We start from the raw sequence: 24,050 nt of genomic DNA on the forward strand, positions 1-24,050 counted from the left end.
AAAATTCAATTAGATGACAAGCACCAACTATCGATCAAAACAAAAATCATTAAAATCTTTACACCCAGAAAAAAGTTATGAGGTAACACACACACATTAAAACAAACACTCGAATCGAGAATCCCCTTTCTTTTTGAAGTCGGTTAAAAAATACCTATTAAACTTATCCTTTGAGAGCACAAAAATGAGAGTTATTGACGTGAAACTTTTTAAAAATGCGAGTAATAAATTAACTATAGAACGTAAACAAATAAGAAACAGCTATGATGCGACAATTACTATATTAATGAGATATAATTTTAGTTAAGGATTATCAAAAAATGTTTTGCAAGCACATTCCTGCTGATCGACGTCGCCCTCGCCATCGCCCGTGCTACTGACAGTACGCCTGAGAGTCTGCACCTGAGTTTGTAACCCCAGTATACGTAATTGCGCCTGCTCGAAATTTTCATTCAACCTCTTTATCTGGCACTGCATACGACATTGTAGCTGTCAAGACAAATTAAATGTTATCATCACATCAGCCTATCGCAGTCCACTATAGTGGTTATCCCCCCATCGGTCGTCTTTTTAAGTTCCAATGTGGTAGTGGAATTGTGTTATCCCTTAATCGCCTCTTACGACACCCACGGGAAGAGAGGGGATGGCTATATTCTTTAATGCCGTAACCACACAGCATTACATACATAATTATTTATTAATAACTATTACGATGACAGACTAATACGAACTTACCTCTTCTCTTTCCTTCTCGGATGTTTTAACTTGCGCTCGTGTGCTAGCTAATTGCCTTTCTAACTCTCCTACAGTAGTCTGCATACACCTACGTTAAAATTTCTAAATTAACAAATTAAAGCTACAACCATCGTACTTGTAAAACATCCTCAAATATTTATATTTATCCCAAACTAGCCGACTCGGCCAACTTCGATATATAGATTCAAAATTTATTTGTATATACATACATACTTTATATAAACAACGAACACGGAAAAAATAATTATCCAATTTGGCGCAGTCGTTGGAAAGTGTTACTCGTACATACTTGTACATTTCGGCGCTTAATTTTTATTCATATAGATTAATTACTAATAATTTTAATATTATATTATGATAAATTAATCAAAGTATAATGAGATAAGTGATTCTTAATATTCAAAAATCAAATTTAAAAAATAATTCCTAAAATAACTTTATCCTAAAAATTGCTTACTTCCGCACAGTTTCAGTACGTTCATTAGCTCTCTGTAACGCCCGAGCAGCCTCATCGCGCGCTCGGTCTAATTCTCCACCAAGTTGAGCGCACTCGTGCATCTTCTCCTGTAGTCGTTTCTCATTGGCGAGGACCGATTCCTCCATACGTATAACGTTAGCTCTGACAAAATAAAAGTTTTAATTAAAAGATAATTTTAAAATATATTCCCAATACACGAATATTTTTTTCAAATATTTATACGCTGTACGATAAATATCATAAAGAAAACTTTCCATGAAAATTAAAAGAAATAACTTGTGAGTATAAGTTATTATTAATGACATACTCTACAATGACTTTCTAAATTGGATAACTTTGCGATATATTTAATTTGGGACGGAATATAAAATTTTACTTTAATCGTTCGATTTCAGTCTTGAGTGCCATATTTGTTTCTGTAAGTTGAGATATTCTCTGTTGCAGTAGGGCCATTTGCTTTTCATCGGTACCGCGTTCTGGAGGCTTTTCGGGTGGTTTTAAACTATTGTGCAAAAGTACATGAACCTACAAATGTAACGGAAAATTTAGATATTTTATTTTAAATACCACTTTAAACAACTCATCATAAATATTGATTATTATTAAGTATTGCTTAAAAACAACGTAGGCTATATTGAAACCAGTTTTAAATATATATATATATATATATATTTTTTTTTTGAAAGAGTCTTATTTAGTAAACAAATATGGCGTACTTCCAACCATAGACAATAGAGTAATATTGTAAGCTTAGTGAAGTGACACAAAGAACAAATGAATGAACAATGTTAATAAGCCATAGACGAAAGTAAAATTCATTTTATGTACAAATATAACACACACTATAACATCTAAGCAAAAGGATTGATAACTCTGTTGCTCACGTAGCTCTCATTGGGTAATATCCGAAGTCTCATACTAAAGTCCCACAAAATTTTCTGTGAACTATAATAAACTTTTATGTCAGTGCTATGTGCTATACTTTAAAATTATATGGGATAGCGTTAAAATGTTCGGGGTGAAATTGATATTCAGAAATATTCATAATATAAAATAAAACCTTTACAATAAACACTTTACTATAAAAGGTTGACATTTATAATATTTTGTCAACATTTCTTACGCTCAACATAAAAAAAAAGAAAAAAAAAAACAATACCTAAAACATAATAACAAATCGCTTTACGGTAACATTGTTTAATAAGTTATCAAGAAAATATGATTCGTGAAAATTTTAAATAGGTATAAGTAAAATACACGGCCTATTTTATCGCTCATGCTGTTAATTCTCTTATACTCATTCACCTCTAAAAATATTATGACCACATCCCTATTTGAGTCATAAAATAAGATATTAAAATGTCATATTCGAAAATATTAATTATCTGTACGCTCGAAATCAGTATTTTAATATTTTTTATGTGCTTAAAATGATAAATTGATATTTGTTTTTAGTGAAATAAATAGTAAATGGAGTTTTACAAATGTCCGTAAGCTAATGTGTTGTGAAAGTGAGTGATAAATGCGGAAAAACATGAATTACCCAAATAACTCTTCCAAAAAACGGAATATATATATATATATCACTAGTAATCGGATAAATAATCACAGTAATTGAAACAAAAATAAAAGGGGTAACACGTATAGCAAACCTTTTCACGGGCCGAATTTAATTCTCTAGCTAATTGCTCTGCCTTGTGTTCAGCTATTGCTTGAGATTGCTGAGCATCTTTTAGTTTCATTTGAGTAGCTTTCAAAAGATCAGGGATAGGCGCCAGTTCTTGTAATTTTTCTTGAAACTTTATCTACAAAAACGATTATATCTGTACTAGGTTTTTAGGGGGACAATCTTCGCAAATACTGATCCGATCATAAAAATTCTTTCACTAGCAGAAAGCAACACTATTCAGGAGTGACCTAGGCTATATTTTATTGTGATTGAATAAGAAATTCAGTGAAAAATAATAGTAAGTCAAGTCGGAAAAATGCGAGCGAGATGAAAACTTTACTGTATAATATTTGCATCACAAAAATAATAATTAACGCCCAACGAAGTGAGCACGACTAGTTATAAATATATTAATAACTACTACTACTGGTGTAAATGCGAAATTTTGTTATAGGATATGTAGATCTTTGTTACTTTCGTATGTGAAACCGTCTAAACTTATTGTAATGAAACTTGGTAAGGTTGGTTGGTAACAGCAGGTTATACTCGTACATATAATACTCAAAACCTGGAGCAGCCCGACTGGGGAATTACCTCGACCTTACAGAAGATCATAGCTAAACAATACTCCTTTCAAGCAGTGATCCTGTGGTTAGTAAGGTGACCAGATTTTCTGGAGGATTGGGTCTAGGGTCGACAACGAGCTTGCGATGCTTCTGGTGTTGGAACTGTCTATAAGCTAGAGTAATCGCTTACAATCAGGTGGACCGTATGCTTGTTTGTCGCCCTAGTTGTATAAAAAATCCAGAATAACGCATAGGCTTTATGGCTAGGTCGGCAACCAAGCGTACGTCTCACCTGATGGTAAGCGATTACCGTAGCTTATAGACGCCTAAAGGTAGTCTGTTTTTATCCTTACATTTTCAGGAGATTAAAAACTATGTGAGTGAAACCGCAAATCACAGCTGGTGTTTCTATATTTATCTATACAAATAAATAAAATTGGAGTGTCTGTTTGTAATATTAATATTACCAATTTTTACTAAATGCATTTGGATGTATACACGGTATATATACCAAAATATTTTTTTTTGCAATTTTTGTCTGTCTGCCTTTCTGTCTGTCCGTCTGTCTGTCTGTTTGTTCCGGCTAATCACTGAAACGGTTGGAACAATTTTGACGGGACTTTCACGTGCAGATAGCTGACATAATAAGGAGTAACTTAGGCTATTTTAATTTTAGAATTTTATTTATTTTGTAACCCTGCGAACTGAACAATATTTTTTTTAATTTTACGAGGACGAAGATGCGGCCGCAGCTAGTCGAATAATATATTGATGTTACATTAGATAAATGAATACCTTAACTCTTTGAATCTCTAGGTTTATCTGTTCGCTAATCCTAGTGTTGTCCATATCCATCATATCCATTTGCCTTCTTTGTTCTTCGACTAACTGCTGAGCTTGAAGGTACTAAAAATAATAATTAAAAATAACAAAAAGAATATTACAACCATTTGAAATATACTTTTACTCTTTGAAATTTACATATAGTTAAACTTGTTATATATTAAACACAAGAGGATTTGTTTTCTATACGAACTAATTTTTTTCATTTATATCTCTTCTATCTATCTTTAATCTCTTAGAGTTGAAATCAAAGGCAGGTCGTTTCACTAGTATCTCACCCATTACTCAATAAACAACGATAGTTAGATAAAGCATTACATTGAAAATGTCGAAACTTAACATATGAATTCATTGAAACCGATAATTTAAAGTATTTCACTCTATTTTTATTCGAATGATCGAAATACGTATTTATAATATTACGTAAAAAGACGCAGACCCGACGTTTCAATAGAACGTCGTGAATGTAAATAAATTAATCAAATAGAAATCATTATTAAGGCGTTTTTTATTTAAAGACAGTAGAACATAAATCCAAGGAAATCCTTATATTTGTTACATCTATTAACCTACCTTTACTCTATAATCTTGTAACTGATTATTCTGTTCCTTCATTAATGTTCTCAATTCATCTATCTCGTCTCTCGCTTCTCTGTAGCATTGTTTTAAAGCTCTCACGTTCACTTCTTGTTCGAACGCTTGTTCTTTTGTACCTAATAGCATATTTGTATGTGTTGTTAGACCTTCAAACTTCATTTCCAGTTCTCTTAGCTTATTTTGAACCTCTCTGTGCTGACACCTCTCTTTTTCTAACTCCTCTTTTTTCTTTAGCAAATCCGTTCTTAGCATTGCACACTAAAAATAAAAATTTCATATTTTAACTGAACCAAATGAATGAATTCCTTTTTACAAAATTGAATAACCTACCTCAGTGACTTTTGTCTTCAAGCTCTCTTCAGTTTGTCGAAGCTGTATCTTTAGTCTCTCTACTTCTCTTTCAGCTGGAGTCTATAAGGACGTTGTTCTTATATAATATAAATAGTAAAAATTTACATATAAGCTTATAGCTAGATAGGTTCATTACAAAAGATTTAAATATCTATTTGAATTAAAGACATCTCATAAAATACTTACCGGAGGAGCATTTGGATTGCATGGTGCCGGACATGGTGGACAAACGCCACACTAAAAGTAATAATAAAAATATTATAATAAAAAGATAATGCTACGAGCATATTAAAATGTTGTGACTTTATTTAGTATAAGAAGCATCTGTTAGATTAGATGTTTAATTATTTTATTTCTACATTGTTACAAGTGGTATAGTTTTAAAAGATCTGATTAAACTGAAATCAATTAAGAAATATTATATATTATATATTATATATATATACTATATATATATTTCGTGTCACTTGAGTTTTTTAAATACTGTTTAAATTCCTTTATTTATATTATTCATATTCCTCCAGTATAAAAAGCAACATTTAATTAAATTCGACGTAATAACGAATCATAATATAAATGGAACGAATTACATTTATAGAATTCATTGCGCGTGTAATTTCATTCTTTGTCATCAATTTACAAGCACACGATAAAAGCCTTTTGAGGAAGATCCCGAATTTCGATTTAAGATACTTAAAGACGAAAATATAATAAATATCTCCAAAAGCCTTTATATCAGAATAAATTTTATATTATACCATTTAATAATATTCTAATCTAAAATTAAAAATAAATACTAATTTTATTCGACTCGACGTACTCGACATAAAATTTTCCTTCTTTTATTTGGGTTGTCAGGAAGAAATTTCTAATTAGCCTTAAGGCCGACCATTGTACTACTTAACGATATACTTGTAATTTAAATTAAGTACAAATTAATAAATGCTGTAGCATTTATTAATTAGTGTATTATGATAATAAGTTTCATGAATACAATAAAATAAAGTAACAATATTTAAAAACTTACAGCTCTTGTCATTGGGGGTACGGGAGGACCTCCAGGCTGTAAATTAAAATACATTTTAGTAATAAAGTAATTAACAATCGTCAGTATAATTAATTCTTATTATTTTCATTTCGAATTAAGACGTCCACGTAATCTGATACTATCTCACATAAAAGTTGAACCCAAGCTGATTTTGTTTCAAAAGTTTTATGATAAGAAGCGATGTGATAAGACAGAATATAATAACATTGAAACTCAAATATGATCGAGAATATTTCTATAGAATAATTAGTTTTATTTCTTATTTTATCTTTTGAGAAAAAGCATTCATATAAGTAGTGCAAATGTTATGAAAAATCTCGTATGGTTTATTGATTTTTCGTAATAATATATCTTTTTGTTTAATTTAAAGATTGTTTTTATTTTAATTTTTGTTTTCGTTTATTTGTAGATGTGCAGTTAATTCGTAGGACAAAGTTGCATTGTCATGCGTATTGTATAATTTGTTTTAATTTTACTATTCATTTAAGATTCTTTTCACCATTTTTGATCTTCTATAGTCTATTCACCAAAAGATTAGGTTATTAGCAGATTGTTAAAACCTAATTATTTGTTCGTTTCCATTTGATGAGGTATATAGAACATACAATAAAAAATACGAGTTTGCTTTAGACCACACGACTTAAGTAAAACTTCTTTAGCAAAAGGTCGGCACTGTGTCTTAGATATACGAAACGTAACTGACTATGAGAGAAAGAGGGAAAGAAAATGTGTGTTCGCGCCTCTCTCTCTCTCTTGCTCCTTTCGCCACGTCCGGTCACACTTTTCGTAACGCTCTCGTCACGCAATCATCAGCTCACTCCCCAAGTCAAGTGTGCGTAAAAAACTTTTACTTCAAAAATTTAGAAAGTGCAAAAATGTACGCTTCCAATGAAATGTCTTCCCCCCGCTCTCAATCAACCACTAAGCATTATTCATTTAATTGAAACCGAATATTGAACGACTCATTAACTACTTTTATAATTTTCGCTTTATAATTTACGGAACCAGCATAGTTTGCAGATCATTGTGCGGATAATTTAAGTAGAAAAGTAAAAACGTTTGTTGTAAAAAATTGAAGATCGATTTTTAAGTCAATATTTTAAAAATAAAATAATAAAAATTTTGTCAAGTGCCTTTTGCATTATTTTTCTATCATCCGTACATCAAAAAAGTTGGCATTCAAAATATTATTTATTTATTCGATTCTATTTACTATAATAGTATTCAAAAAAGACTTCAAATGATAGTTAATTTATCAGTTAAATAACTACGATAATAATTTCGATTCTTATTTTTCATGTAAAAATTTTAAATTCTGTTTTAATTTGCTGACACAAAAACAACAATACAATTTTATATTATATTATTTAATTAATTCACAACGAATAATTGAAAAAAAAACGAGTGTGCTTCGAGACCACTCGACTGAAGTAAAACTTACGAAACTTTTACTCTCTCTTTCTATCTTCACTAACTTATATATACCTCTCAACTTCCGTTCGACTCACTCGATCACACTTTTCTTAACGCTCTCGTCACGCATTCACCAGCTTACTCCCCAAAATAAGCGTGCGTAAAGAAATTTTACTTCAAAGTTATTTACCTATTCACAAAATAACACATCAACTTATCTTTGACACAATTGAAAAACAATAATCAAGTACTTCTGACATCATGAAATACATTTAGTAATTCGAAAACCATAAAATTAGCGAACATTATTTGTTGATTAAAGTAGGGCAGAGCAGTGGGGTTAGAAGTAGCCCGTCAGGAGAAGTACCCCAACCTTACAGAAGATCTCAGTTAAATAACACTGCTCTCAACCAGTACTAATTTCCAACGGTGAGTTGTGGCCAAAGCTCCTGGGAGAGGTTTACATGGGTAGGGTCGATAACGCGCTTCGAATGCTTCTAGTGTTGCGCCAGCACCGACTGCCTACAGGCTAGGGTAACCACTTACATTCAGACGGTCGTACGCTTGTTTGCTCCCTAGTCGTATAAAGAAAACACCATTTTCTTATCGAGTTAAGTAAGATTCGCAGAGTGCAAAGTTCTATTCTAAAGTACAAGTACGTACATGAGTATCTGAAAATTCACTGATATGTTTTTTCAGATACTCGTGTACGTACTTGTCGCTAACATTAAAATCAAAATCAAAATCAAAAATAGCTTTATTCAAATAGGCTCCAAGAGCCCTTTCGAATCGTCATTTTACAAATTAAAACTTTAAAAATAAATTATTATTTTTGTATAATTTTATATTTAGAAAACGTTTCGTAAATGTAGAAATGCGCTATTAATACAAAGTTGCAACGTGCAATGACAACTGCTATCTTATAGTAGAGCATGTAGATGCTTAAACAACGGTGCTCGCGGGCGGGTCGTCGTTTTCACTTAGTCTTAGCCTCGCTCCTTGAACAATTGAATCAAAGTGAATTACGCCTGTGTTACTTCAACTAATCAAATCGAATACAGCGTTCTAATTGACCACCAGTTAAGTGACAGCGGTGAGTCAGTATTTTATAGATGTACATTATTTACATATCTTATATAAATAAAAATTAATGTTGCTAAGCGCATAACTCGAGAATTCAGCTAATTTATTTTTTTGTATGTTCCTTAAGTCCCACGGAAGGTTTCAATACTCAAAAAAAAGTATATAATATATAAATGAATCCTACTTCCGAACGACTGCCCAAATTTAGAAAGCCAAGTTAGATAATTCTTTTTTCGTGTGTTTGTCATTGTCAGGACAAGGATTGTATAAAAGGAAATTTAAAATAAAAACAATGTATTTACAAAAAAAAAAATGTCTCACGAAGTTTAATAATTAATCATTACCGGTTGTTCGAAGCACGTGTTCTTTCCTCCGCCGCCGCCCCGGCATGCACTCGCCGCCGCCGCCTTTACGTCCGCCATTTCAACGCGAATATTGCGAACTTCGATTTCCAAACCACCAAGCTGATGTTCCTGAAATTTATAATTCTTTCTAACTAGACTTCAATTCTATATTTTTTAACCGATTTCAAAAAAAGAAGGAGGTTACCCAATTCGACCGTATATATATATTTATGTATGTTCGAGGATAACTCCGTCTTTTATGAACCGATTTTAATGATTTTTAATTTAATCGAAAGCAGATGTTTATCATGTGCTCACATTTAAATTTCATCGAGATGTGATTACAACTTTTGGAGTAATCTTTAATAATGCGTATTCACTTGACTTGTTTGGCCATATATGTTATTAACCCCCTTAATAACCCCCCCTTATAACTTCGGGGTATGAAAAATATAGATGTTGTTCGATTCTCAGAACTACCTAATATGCACACAAAATTTCATGAGAATCGGTCAAGCCGTTTCGGAGGAGTTTAACTACAAACACCGCGACACAAGAATTTTATATATTCGATTAAATGTCCTATCCTTGCAGCTGGCGGGTGAATTAAATGGTTTTTAGTAACTTCTTTTTTATTAGTTTCTTTTTTATTTGTATTTTATTTTTCGTATTCATAATTTAGTATATTTTGTTTTGTTTGTTTTGCTTATTATATATTTTATAAATATTTCTTTTCTTTTTGTAATTTTTAGTCATACATATTATAAACGTACTTTAATAATTATTTCAAGTCAGTGTCATTTTCAAGTGAATATAATGAATTTATATCCTTATCATAATGTATAGATGAAAATTGTAGTGACATAGTTTTCAAAATATTCCTTATTTAAACGAGAGTCTGAATTCTCATTTCTCTAGTTGCTTAAAGAATTTCAATGGAGTTCACATTAACGCACATAGTATTCCTGCACATTATCCTGATTTCTTGCCTACCTTTAGTAGTGTTAGCCATATCCATGCTATATTAGTTTGCGAATCTTGGCTTATGCCTTGTTTACCTTCCACTTCTATATCTTTACCGGGATTTCGCCTGATACGCAGTGATCGCGTTGGTCGGTCAAGTTGAGGGATTGCTATTTATCGTCTTTCTCAAATTCTGTATAATATTATTGACACTTCGCAACATGAGACCAGTGGTGGTGCCGAATATCATGTCATCGAAGTAATTTTTTCACTTGCCGAACTACTTCTCGGTGTTTTCTATAGTCCATGTCTCACTGCTGACTATTTTACTACTTTTTAAACATTACTTATTTATATAATCACACTGTGATCATGGGCGATTTTAACACCTGCTTGCTTAAAAAAACCACCTGTCCACCAGTCTTAATACTATTGTTAACGCAGCTAATTTACATATTTTACCCTTGTCTGCTACTCACATTGTTCCGAACTGCACTCCTTCACTTTTAGATTTAATTATCGTTTCCTCAATTGCTCATGTTAGTATGTCAATGGTCTGCTAAAACTTTCTTCTATCATGACCTCTTATTTTTATCTTATAAACTTAAGCCTCCTGAAATAAAATCAACAATTATTCTGCAGCGAAGTTTTGGTGGAATAAATCTGGAACGAATACGGGGGGACGCAACAAAAATTGACTGGTCTGGGGCTTATAATGCGAGTACAGTTGATTGAGTAAGCTATAGTTTTTAACGCATAATTGACCCAGCTATATGATGTTCATGCACCTATTCGTCTTGTGAAAATAAAACATCCTAACAACACATGAGCAAAGTTCAGGATGGATCCCAGTGAGATCAATAGCCAAAAATAGGTATAGGCTCGAAATCGCTCCAATAGGCTGTGCAGAGATGTAAAACGGCGCTATAATAATCAATTAATAAAAATAATAAATCCGTCTCATTGAAAGATTTCGGTAAAGTCTGGAATTTTCAAAGATCACTTGGAGTTAGTAGATCCTGACAAATTAGTTCTCAACATTTAGATCTCAATTCTTGAACCTCCACTTGTCTTCTGCTATTGTCATTGATGACGCATAAGTTACGTACGAAAAATCTGCTTTCTACGACGATAATTCCTGATATTCCTACTTTCTTGTTTAGCCAGTTTTCCAAATGTGATGTCAAGAGTAGCATTCTCGCAATTAATTTTAATTCGGTTTGGACAGCATTAGTCGTAACATGATTATATCTTGACATTACTGAGAATCAACTTTATAAGCTTAAGCTCATTCAGAATGTATGTATCCATTTCATATTTGGCCTACGCAAATATGACCCAATCTCTGATTTTCATAAAAAAAACTCAAGTGACTCCCAATTTACCTTCGCAGGAATGCTGCTTACTATACTCATTTTGTTATATTGCAAACTATTTAATCTTGCTACTCTTTTTTACCTATAAGAACGTTTTAAGTATCTCAACGAGTCCCATAAGCGAAGCCTATACTAGCCACTACTTTCTGTAGTAAATTATTTATTATCCAAGCTGCTCGGCTATGGAACTCCCTACCTTTACCCATCAGACATGCTGAATCCCTTCCAATTTTCAAGAAGTCTGTAAAGCGCCATTTCCTTCAATATAATCCTTCTATCTAGTCACATGTTATCTTCTGTCTTCACTTTGAATCCAATCACAATAATTCATTAACTATATATACGTTTATGTATTGTCTATTAAAACTTTCCTTTTATGTATGGCATATACGTACATTTACTTTATTTTTATTTTTTTACATTATTTATGTGTCTAAATATATTGTATGTGTTTAGATAAAACTGTACACCTAGACCATCTACATATATACCATTTCCTCTACCCAAAGGTTGCCTGGAAGAGATCGCTCATTAGCGATAAGGCCGTCTTTTGTACTTATCTCCTGTTTTTATTTTTGTAATTTTGCTCATTCTTGGTGTACAATAAAGACTTTTTATTATTATTATTACTGACACACATCTGAGGATGTGTAACTAACAAACATCCCCACACTTAGTGGTACCCGATATCGTAGAATTAAAAGGAAGGTAGTATTTAGTACCTTTATTCAATCAAAATTAACTTACAAATTGAGCTGAAACTAATTAACGTTTTCTCATAACAGAAAAAATTAAATATATATAAATAAGATTTGTAGTCGCAAGGCATTTTTACATAAGGCTAAAAAGGGTTACGCAAAATTCTGAATTAATTCCATTTCTTACTATCCAACGCATTTATACAAAACCTAATTCTATTAAAATTTACTTTGAAGGAGAAGGAATACCGACTTATGAAATATAATTTCATAGAAGTACAATACAATAAGAGTGAAGTAAATCACCTACATTCCGAACATTTTCACTCTTAGAGATACCTCTTCTATCTGCTACCCAGTAGTTCTTACCAGGAAAGCAATAAGCAACCCGTTTTTGTTTGCGTTTTTTTTCAGGCTTCATATTATCGGTACGTATTAAATGTATATTAAATTATTTTTCATATGTGCAAATAACTAAAAATAAAATTTTCAATTTTGAATTATTATATAGCCAGGAACTTTTAGTCAAGCCTTTCGCGATTTTTTTTTTTAAATATACTAAAATAAAATAATTTTTAACCACTAAGCAGACGGATGACGTTCGTATCTAGTTCGTATTTCCTACTATCAGTTATTTCACTATTAGTAACTCAGACGTATATTTACTCACTCGGTACCATTAGAAATTTGTATAAAGTGTAATGCCACTATTTTGTTTTTTAGCTACGAATGAATGTTTGTAAATTAAGAGTTATATACATATAAAAATTTTATGTTAACATAAACAAGATGTTATTCAAATAATGTGTAAAATGTGTGTTGTTAATCAATTCCACTTTCGGTATGTGGTTTTATTATATGTATAAAACAAATACTTTAAATTTAATCATAACACGTTATTGACTTAAAATTATAATTACTCCCGCCTGATTCAAATTCCATTACACAAAGGGCAACAATGATTGTTCGCAACCACAATTAATATTCGCTGCTTAATTATTATTTATTGATTAATGAGACATTTGCTTACTTTAGAATTTTATATACTTATACATTTTATTTTAGTAATAAAATTACAAATAAAATACTGTTTAATGATAAAATACTCTCTACCCGAAAAGATAACTAATGGACAACATAAAAAGACATATTATATTCCCGATTTCCGACAATTCTCAAGTAATTCACACTTCCATAACCAAATAGAAAACATAGTAAAAGATTACAGGGCAATGACAAAAACATACGCAGATACTTTTTCATTTTACACGTTGATTTAAATAAATCAAACGATTTTTACGTGTACTTATGTATAACAACTTATATTTGGTTAAAGAGATTAGAGGTTTAAATTTATTAAATGGTAAACATTAACGATTTCTAGGGCTTTTTATTTCATAAATCCGGATATATAGTCTCAGAAAAGATCTATAGTATTGGCTTTTAGTAGCTTGTACTTATTACACTGACCTCGCAGCATGCTCTAGTAACAGATTTGCGCGAAATTGTAGTGTCAACAGACATTTATTGTAATCACAAAGATAAAACATCTAACAAAGGTGCTGAATTACTGACCATTACTAATAGAAGTTAAACAAGTTCTTTAACTTACCTTATCTTCATTTTAGCCAAATGCAATCTTGTTTGTTTAATATTTTTTAATAGAAGAATATCATATTATTATTGAAATGAAATAGTACAATATGTTAAGCTTAAGTTTCTGTTAAGGGTTTTTATATGAATGTAATAATATGTATTTAGTTAGCATTTTGAACCAAGCTCATTAACTACAGGAGTGTGCCACAAGCCAATCATTATTCAAAATGTGAGGTGCATTAAAATATGTTTCTGTTAATGAATGAAAAACACTCACTAAACATTTTGTTTTAATATATGTATATAACGACTACCTATACAAGTATTAAAAAGAGGAGAATATTTGATTTTTTGTTTCCTTGTAACAGATCAACTTCAAACTACCGATTATAAAAATTATTTCACCAGTAAAATAAATGCGTTTTCTTTAAGTAAAATAGGCTATATAATAACAGTAGAAAACGAACCAGTCAAAAAAGTGTAGTTCTCACGTGTGTATTATTATGTAACATATAATCTATACAAATAAATAAGTTTGGATTGTCTGTTTCTAATGTTAAAATAACCGCTTTTTACTAAATGCATATCGATGTATACACGGTACATATACCAAAATAACATTTTTTAACAATTTTTGTCTGTCTGTCTGTCAGTCTGTCTGTCTGTTTGTTTGTTCCGGCTAATCACTGAAACGGCTCGACCAATTTTAACGGCACTTTCACTGGCAGATAGTTGATGTAATAAGAAGTAACTTAAGCTACTTTTATTTTAGAAATTTATTTATTTTATATCTCTGCGAACTAAACAATAACTTTTTTGTAAAATTCCACGCGGACGAAGTCGCGGGCACAGCTCGTAATGTACATAAAATGTCTAAAGTTCTTCTTCAATTAATAACTTAAATTCTTTAAATTTTTTCTTATAGCGATAAGGCCGCCTGTTGCAACTAATGCAAATTTATTATTTATTTTTTTTGCCTCATTGAACTTGTTTTGCTTTTGTGTTGGTGTGCAGAAGTATAAATAAATAAATAAATAAATAAATCATGGGATTCATAAAATATGTTTATTCTGTAGAGTTTATTCTTTACATCCAAATGAATAAGGTAAAGATACTTTATATTACAATAAATTATAAGTAAAAAACCTTTTTTTTTTTCATAATAGCGAAACAAAGCCCCATATTTGGTATATATGATAAACACGCCCACGACTGACGTAATATATGTAGTTTATTAAGTCTAAAAGTTTTTTCGTTTGCTATTTTTTTTTAATTTATATAGTCCTTAAATCAATAAAACAAAGACCAATACTTACTAGTTCTAACGTTGAATTTTGATAGTTTTTAAGTTTTGACAGTAAGCCCTCGACGTCTTTCACTGGGATTTTTCCGTTTTCCTATTAAGAGAAGTTCCATTAAAAATTTTTTTACTATACTTACAAGAATATTATATAACAAGAAATTATACAACAAGAAATAACGTCACGGAGTCTACCAGTCTTTTCTTTAAATAAAAACAAAGATTTTTCCAAGTATTCATAAATTAAATAAAAATGAATCATGTATCGTTCATATAAAATATATCATAGCTATTTTAAGTTAATATCTGAAACAGGGGTTTATTTTTAAAATGTCATATTGTAATTAGATACTAATCGAATAAAAGTAACTTAATTTTTAATTCAAAGCCTTAAACGCTTAGACACAATTACTATGTCTTCGACAGTTCGTTCCTAAATAATTAACTTCTTGCAATAACTTGGAACTTTAATTAATTATGTGCTACGTAGGTATATATATATTTATATTTACTTATTACCTGATTATAATTCTCTTCTTCTTGGTCATATAAAGATTGGTTCATCGCAGTCGCATCGCCCTGTGAGTTTCACAATTTTTGTAGTTTATTGTAAGTACTAAATTTAAAACCTACTAAATATTTACTACCCGTGTTATTTTGTAGCATTTTTCATTTATAATAAGTGAGTTATAAGTAAATTTTTGTATCAATACAATTCGAATATATTTAGACTGATGTAGAATGAGAAAAATACAAATGTTGTGTTACATATTGTTTTTTAATGGTTACGCGAATTTCACTCATTATAATTCGGATTCTATCTCGGTTCATTAGGTTACCATGACCATGATTGCTGTACAGTATCTGAACATAGGGCATCTAAAAACCTAATAAATCGCGATAAAATCCAAAAACGCTGTTTCATTATATTATTGTGTTACGTTTGCAATAAAAGGCGATAAAAAATTGTAAAAGAAATAGGTAAGAAAAAGCCAATCTAGAACAAAATAAGACAGTGTCTAGCTTTTTTAAAACAGAATCTCTACAAAATCGTGAAATTATAATACATTTTGTAACAGGCACTCCTCGTGTATACCTCAGGGTGGTTTTTATTTAATTTCTCATGTAGCAAAGCATTCTCATTACTCATCAATTTCAATTCACCTTGAAGTCTTTTGATTTGAGATCGACAAATTTCCAAATTTTGATCCTTCGTCATTAATTCCTTATAAAGTATATACCTAAAATTATAAATAAATAAAACTTACGTGAGGTAAAACATTTTTAAATTGTAATTTATCAGGTTTTCATGTTTAATTTCATAGTAGACAGTAGGTGTGACAGCTTTAAAACAACCGCAACAAAGTCTCGTTGACATGACAAATAATTTTAATATTCCATTTTTGAGTCATACTTTGATAACGTCACATTAATAATCTAGTAAGGATTAAATCAAGTTGACTGTAAACTTACTAATTTATCGTTTTTGGAACATTGCAACATTTTTTCGTTAAGCAATTACCACTTTAGGATTTATTCAATCTTTTTTGGCGATACGGCTTAAGAATATTTATTGTGAAATGAAGCTCGCCTGGGACTTAAGTTATAAATTACAACATAATCGTGTAAACAATAAGGAACATATCGGTCGCTATAAACAACACAAATATATACGACCTACAAAGACAATGCAAAAAAAAAAAGAAAGGAAAAAGCTGCGAGCGCTAACACATTAATAAATAACTTATATCTATTTATCAGAGATGTATCACGTTAGTATCTCAGGGGTACTGTCGCAAGGGGTACTGACGCAAAGTGATACTAATTGAGCTGACTTAACGCCAGTGCCATATATATATATATATATATATATATATATATATATATATATATATATATATGAAGAATATTGGACAGCTTGATATATAATAATTTGCATATTTCGCAATACACTATCGCGAAATCGCAAATAAGTATACAGTTCATTAGGTTTCTTTCAGTGAATTCATGTTCACCCATATATCGTGCTTTCTAAATCGTAACTACCCAAATGTCGATCTAGCACCACTTATTCAAAAATGTCATCACGTTTATCCGTAACCGGGTGACCAGAGAGAAATACATCCTTAACGTCAAAAAATCCTAACTGAAAACGCTTAAAACAAAGACCTGCATTAGGTCCATATAAACATCACGAATTTTTTTCGCGGCTGAGTCGCATTTTTCCCTTTTTTAAATTAAAACTATTTTCTTCAAATAAATGAATGTCAATTTTTTTATTCATTTCATTTTTAAATTCACCTTTTCATGGTATCAAAATCATCCAGTTAGAAAAAATACAACCAAAAAGATTTTATTGAAACTTGTTACAATAAAATACGTAAAGACTTTTATCCCGACCTATTATTATCTTTACATAAAATAAAACGAAGTAGCTTCCCGCTGTCTGTATGCTTGGACCTTTAAAACTACGCAACGGAATTTAATACGGTTTTCTTTAGTAAATAGACTGATTCCAGAGAAAGTTATATGTATAATACATGCATAGTATATCCCGCTGGAGCAGTCAATTTTTGATATGATATTCAAAAAATGTTTAGAATTCCTAATATGTGGGTAACACAAAAATAAAATCGTACATGCATAGTATAGTAGAGGAACACTGATAGTTTTTGCAAACGTACGAAGCCGGTGCTGGTCGTTAATTATAAAGTCGAAATTAAATTTATCGGAAAATACAAAAAGTAATACAATTACATAGTTGCATGTATTGAATCTAGCTAAAATTTTTTGCATCTGCTGCTCCTATTTCTGATTTTATATACATAAGGGATAAATTTTATCATAAGCTGAATTTAAAACTTAAATTAATGGTCGTATTTTTGTGATAAACATACGTCTTTGACAAAAATTATAATTTAAATCTCTTATGAGTTTGACATGGGCAGCAGTAACAATTTAAATTTAAGACCGAACCTCTTTACTTCTAAATCCGTATTATCCGCGACCAGCTTCTCCTGCATGTCGTAACTTTCACACAATTTCCGCGTTAAATCAATTTCCTTAAAAAAACACAAGGTAAATTCAAATTTATAATGTTATGTAGACCTATTTACATAAATTAAATATTATTTTTTACTGCAATGTAAACATACAGATTTACTTCTAGTGGGTAGATCGGGTGCCTTGTCTTTACGGACACCTAAAACTATGGTTGGGTGGTCCATTTTCATTTCTTGATATATCGGCGAATCTATAACATTTATTTTTAATTAATAGTTATAATAATTACTTATTTTATTATTATTTTTGTTCAAAAGTGTGTTCATTCGGTTTTTTTCTAGAGTGTTTTGTTCGTTTGATGCTTATTTGTGAAATTAAGAGATGATTACAGCAAAATGAGTCATTTAAAAATAATACATCAAGTTCTTAAATTTACGTTAAAGTTACTATTCTAATACAATAATCGATAACTTTCACACTAAGAGCGGATACGTCTGTATAATAATAAAAACTACGATGAATAACGATTAGAAATACCTTTGGAGAATTATATTCAATAAACATAATAATGTCAAGTCCTTTCATACTCCTACCAGGTTGATGAGGGTATCAAAGGAGCACAAAATTGCTTCGCGCTCGCACAGACCGCCAACCTAAATAGTTGGCTGGCCAGTGGTTGGAACTGTCGAAATCGTCCAGCTACTGAGGAAATACTCTCTGATAGCTACCCAAGTAACATATATGAAATTGACTTTTATATTGGGAAGTACGTTGAATTACAAAAGGTTGGGGCAATAATGGTTGACGTGATTTTTAATATAATGAAATCACGAAAGTTAGTTGGAACTTTCTACGCCTTTGCTATCTGTTAACTGCCATACAAAAAAAAATTTTTTGGAATGTTCACATTTTCTCTTTTTTTCAATCGCAATTATTTCAGTAGTTTTTCATATAATAATAATAATAATAATAATAATAATAATAAAAACAATATTATTTTTGGAATAATGTTTAAAATAACGCTACGGTAGTCGCTTACCATCGGTGTGCTACGGCACACGCTTGTTTGCCGACCATTTCGTATAAAAATAAATAAAGATATGAAAAATAAAACTAAGTTCAAGCTTAACAAAGTATCACTAATTATATGTTTACACTATTAAGATAACTAATACAAATAAAAATAGCATATATTGTATGACGCATCTATACAAATAAATGAAATTGGAGTGTCTGCTTGTGATATTAAAATAATCGTTATTTACTAAATGCATACGGATGTATACACGATACGTATACCAAAATAACATTTATTTACAATTTTTGTCTGTCTGTCTGTCTGTCTGTTTGTTTAGGCTAATCTTTGTAATGGCCGAAACAATTTTGACGGGATTTTCACTAGCAGATAGCTGATGTAGTAAGGAGTAACGTGGGCTGCTTGTATTTTAGAAATTTATTTATTTTATAACTCTGCGAACTGAACAGTAAATTTTTTTGTCAAATACTACGCGGACAACGTCGTGGGCACAGCTAGTAGGTAATAAAAAATGAGAAGGCATATTGAAAGTAATAAGGATTACTTTTATAGTTGATATATGTTTGTACAACTCAATCGAATAAGTTTCTCGTTTAATACATGAACTGTTCGGTACAGCATATTACCAGAATTGTAATTTGATGATACGTAACTGAAGTATCTTTGAGAGAAATAAAATACGTATTTTCCAGCGAACTTCAACATCTACCTCGTATTTTCTCTTAAGGATAGATAGATAGTGGAAAATGTGTAAGCTGAATACGTTAAGAATATGGAAAACTGAGCACAAAAGGGATGATTTATCTGATACACGAATGTATAATATTTCTATTTTAGTTACACTGTTCCACAAAAGAAATTCAAAGAATTTTAGCTACTAGATACAAGATTTAAAAAGATACAAGATTTACAAGATTTAAAAATAAATGTGACCATTTATTTTTAAATCTTGTGACTTTCGACCTATTAGGGGTTAAGCCGCCAACGCAAACAGAGAAGTTTTATAAATTCGAAGCCAATGTCTCTCTGTGTTTCTGTGGCATCAAAGGTCTCGAAAAGATAGAATCGATCCAGCTGTTTGAAGACTATCAGTTCTTTTAAAATGATATAAGGGGACATCCATTAATTACGAGAGCTCAGAATGGGTGAGAAGGGGTACAGTGAAATCTCACCAAATCTCATTTAAACCGAGGGAGGGATAGTCGAAAATCTCACATCAACTTCAAAAAATATAAAATGGTACAGATATCAAAAATATATATAGTTTGAGTGTTCAAATTGCCCGCTAAAATAAATCTCATGGCTATTAAAATAATTTAGTTTTTGTTTTGAATTTTATTTAATTTAAAATAAATTAACTATAGTATACCTGAACAGTTTATTATTTTTCGTCAATCTCTATTATATTCAGCGTCAATCCCACGTAAGGGGAGGGGGGTCTAAACTGATCGAAAAATAGCTCACGTAATTAACGGATGGCCCCTAAGGCATTTTCAGTACCATTATCAATTAAGTTCGTAAGAACAATAAATTCGGAGTAACAGACAACTATCACCCTAAATATTAAAAGTCGGCGGCAAACCAGATTGGATTGCTGCTAAAAAGTAAAATATCTCATGTATTGTAGCCACCTCGAATATCACCTGATGGGATTTTTTTTAGTTATCGAAGATATAGAAGTTTTTAATATTTTTTATAAGTATTGTTTTTCTATAATCTGCGTGGACTAGAAACTGCAAGACTTTGTTAACCGTAGATATCACTTGGGATGTAAGCGTTAGCTTTAGAGTGTTCGTTTTGTTCATTCTTGGACTTTCTCATTTGCGATACTTCTTCTCCGAGAAGTTTTTGTATAGTTTTAGTGAGGCGGTCGAAGCGTTCCATTTCCCGAAGAAGCAATTCATTTCTTTCCCCGAGTTCCTTTATATCGGCTTCAGTTAGATTTGTTTTCTGAAAAATTTACGTTTTTTTTTTAAAAAAAAGCGTTTATATATTTATTTCTTAATAGTGATATATAAACTATAAGTGTGCAGAATTTAATACTCCTCCGTCAGCGCAGATTTCATAAAAAAAAAACTTTTTGCTTTACGTATTAATATATAGACAGATGATAACATGAGTACGTATTGTTTACCTTTCGTATCTCGGTGAGTCTTACTCTTGAGTCTCTAATAATTCTAGTACTTTTACGTGTTTCAGTATGAATATCGCGTATCTGCTTTGTAATTGTGTCTAAATCACTCGGTGACTGTAAAGCTGAAGATAATATTACAAAAAAAAAATTGTGTTCATTACATGGTAAAAATATTATATTCAAAGTATTCTATTTAAAGTGCTTAAATCGGTACAAGACAAATACATAACAGACCAATACAGACCTTCCAGTGATTTCTGAAAAAAAAACAAAGCTATGTTGTCCATCAATATATAAAGTATTAACATTATTATTAACGTTATTTAACCTTTTCTAAGTTTTTTGTACGTACCTTAGAAGCTTTGTTACAGCATTTGTTATTTTTATCATCTTTTGAGATCGTTTGTAAATTATTACAATGACCTTTAGAATTTGCTAAAACTTTAGCGCATTTTTGATTAGATTTAGAAGAATATTGCATATCTGAAGACGTTTTCTCGTCACCCTGTGCAGATATATCGTTCTCTAAATCGTAAACTGTGTCTACAACATCTTTCGAAGGCTAAAAAGTAACCAGTTTATTTGCTTGAGTGAATTTAGCTAGTTTCAATAAACATATAAAAAATAACGCAAATCAAAAGACATAAAAACTTAGAAACGACTTGATAAAGAAGATTTTCTATGTGTCATTACCACGTCAAGGTGTTTTAGATAGATAAAGATGAAACGTAATGGTGTTAAGTTTGACAGCAATACTTATTTGTGTATTTATAATATTCTTGATCGGAACTTCTCGTTTCGCTCATTATAATAATTAAACTTACCAAATTTGATTCAGAGGCGGAAACTCTCTCACGAGGTGATTTAGAGAAACTTTCAACTCTGATTTGATAGTCTACTTTTTTAAGAGCACTCCATAACTTGGGCAGCACATTCAATTTTGGACTGATATCGTTTCGGTCAATTGAAGTGCAGCTCTTTGGAAGTTTTCGTAAATTGGTTGTTTTAGGTGAAGTTTTCACGGGCTGAAATTTTTAGCTAACTGTATATAGAAGTAAACGTAATATCATAATTACCAGCGCAAACTATTACATAAGTTCATCGTTTATAAAATAGTAGCTTACAAATTGTTAGTACACATAAAATTTAAATAACGTATGAAAATAAATAACTAAATACAGTTTAATTATATTTTCTAGTGTCATGATTTCGTGTCCAACTCGATTCCTAATTAGAAAATAAATCTAGAATAAAGTCATAGCGTCAATATCAAATGGTTCCAATTTCATTCACTAATTTTAATAATGGTGTGGTTAATCTGCTAGACAGTCACGTCACAATAAAATATCTTATTACAAATAGATAGGGATTTTTTGTCATTGTGCTCTCTTAGAAAATATGAACACTCTTATAGTTTCAAAATATTATGTTTCATTCTACTCTACAGCAGTTGACATCTATTATCAAACAAACTGAAGGGTTACAGAAAAGCTCTTTATGTTATATTCTCATAAAGACAAAGCTTCACTTTCAGCGAACTAAAATATCTCACACAAGGGATTGAAAAGACAATAACACTATACTATACACCTCACGTCTGATTATTATTATATGGCGATAATGTGTTTTTCATTTGAATATTGTATTACTACAAAGAATGGCAGAACATCGCGATTACATTTATAAAATTCTTATTTAAAAGATGTTTCACAAATCGCACTCAAATAGAGTAAAATGTAAGTAAAAAATTAAAATCTTTCTTGCTTCTTCCTTAGAATAGGAAATGGAAAATTAAATTGTTTAAATCAAAAATAAATATATTTAATTTATCTTTATACTTGTCAAAAAATTAATTAAAAACGTGAAATGAGGGTCGGAAGGGCTTGTTTAAGTTGGAGTTATCCTATACAATAGATATGGTAAATAATACATACCGCGTTGTTATAAATTATATAACTTATTTGCATTAACTAGCACTCAATGAGTAACTAAGTAATATAAGTAATGAACCTCAATGCAGTCTAATATTGTGAGTAAAGATACCTCGACACTGTAATTTATTGATGCAGCTATCGTACGGGTAATTAAGGAATGGTCTAGGATTTTATCTAGCAAAATTCCCATTAATATGTATATCACAAGTTAAAATTAGATATAAAAATAAATAGTAACGTATTAGCCACCCTACAATTTATGTTATCTGCTGAAAAATTTTCAATATAAAAAAAACTCAGCAATGAAATATCCACAATCGTTATACTGCAGTATTACAATAGCACATGTATTAACAAAATATTAAACAAACAAATAAAACAGATGATAATTGTACTGACAATTACAGCTACAACTCATCTCTAACATACCTATATGATATTGTTACCTTCGTGATGATGCTTACCTTCATTTTCTCACTACCAATAAAATAAAAATGGTCAATTCAATTTAATTCTTCGGTATATAATAAAAAACTTTATATCAGACATAAAATAAGACAAAGTCAAAAACACATATAAAAACTGACAGCCTTATGATATCACGTTTATTTTTTTCTTTGTAAAAACTAACCAGTAAAATGCTTAGTTATAAAAAACTTAGTCTACAAATAAAAATTAAAAATAATAAAATAAAATCTAAGATACATCCGCAAAAATCAATGCAATTAATTTTATTTATTATGCAAAAGTTAAATTTTTTTTTATAATAATTGACAATATAAATATTTTGTAAAATTGTCGTAGTAAATACAATTTTTTAACGGCCCACCAGGATGTACTCGTGCGTCGGGGATCCGAAAAC

The 24,050-nt window shown here is 30.6% G+C and overlaps 1 protein-coding gene across 1 annotated transcript; it reads right to left on the reverse strand.

Moving 5' to 3' along the window:
- Positions 1–264: 264 nt before the first annotated feature.
- Positions 265–23,658, reverse strand: LOC123668544 (paramyosin-like). Its single transcript, XM_045602276.1, has 22 exons — positions 23,653–23,658; positions 22,079–22,279; positions 21,607–21,816; positions 21,499–21,511; positions 21,255–21,376; positions 20,872–21,070; positions 18,237–18,334; positions 18,058–18,143; positions 16,178–16,322; positions 15,601–15,660; positions 15,098–15,178; positions 9,149–9,277; positions 6,288–6,323; positions 5,447–5,497; positions 5,240–5,320; positions 4,886–5,167; positions 4,265–4,375; positions 2,887–3,039; positions 1,611–1,759; positions 1,214–1,375; positions 736–823; positions 265–489 (listed from the first exon to the last, which is right to left on the reverse strand). The coding sequence occupies exons 1-22, from the start codon at positions 23,656–23,658 to the stop codon at positions 304–306; spliced, it is 2,649 nt and encodes an 882-aa protein (XP_045458232.1). The 3' UTR covers positions 265–303.
- Positions 23,659–24,050: the final 392 nt, after the last annotated feature.

Source organism: Melitaea cinxia, chromosome Z (genome assembly GCF_905220565.1).
Source record: "Melitaea cinxia chromosome Z, ilMelCinx1.1, whole genome shotgun sequence".
NCBI lineage: Eukaryota > Metazoa > Arthropoda > Insecta > Lepidoptera > Nymphalidae > Melitaea > Melitaea cinxia.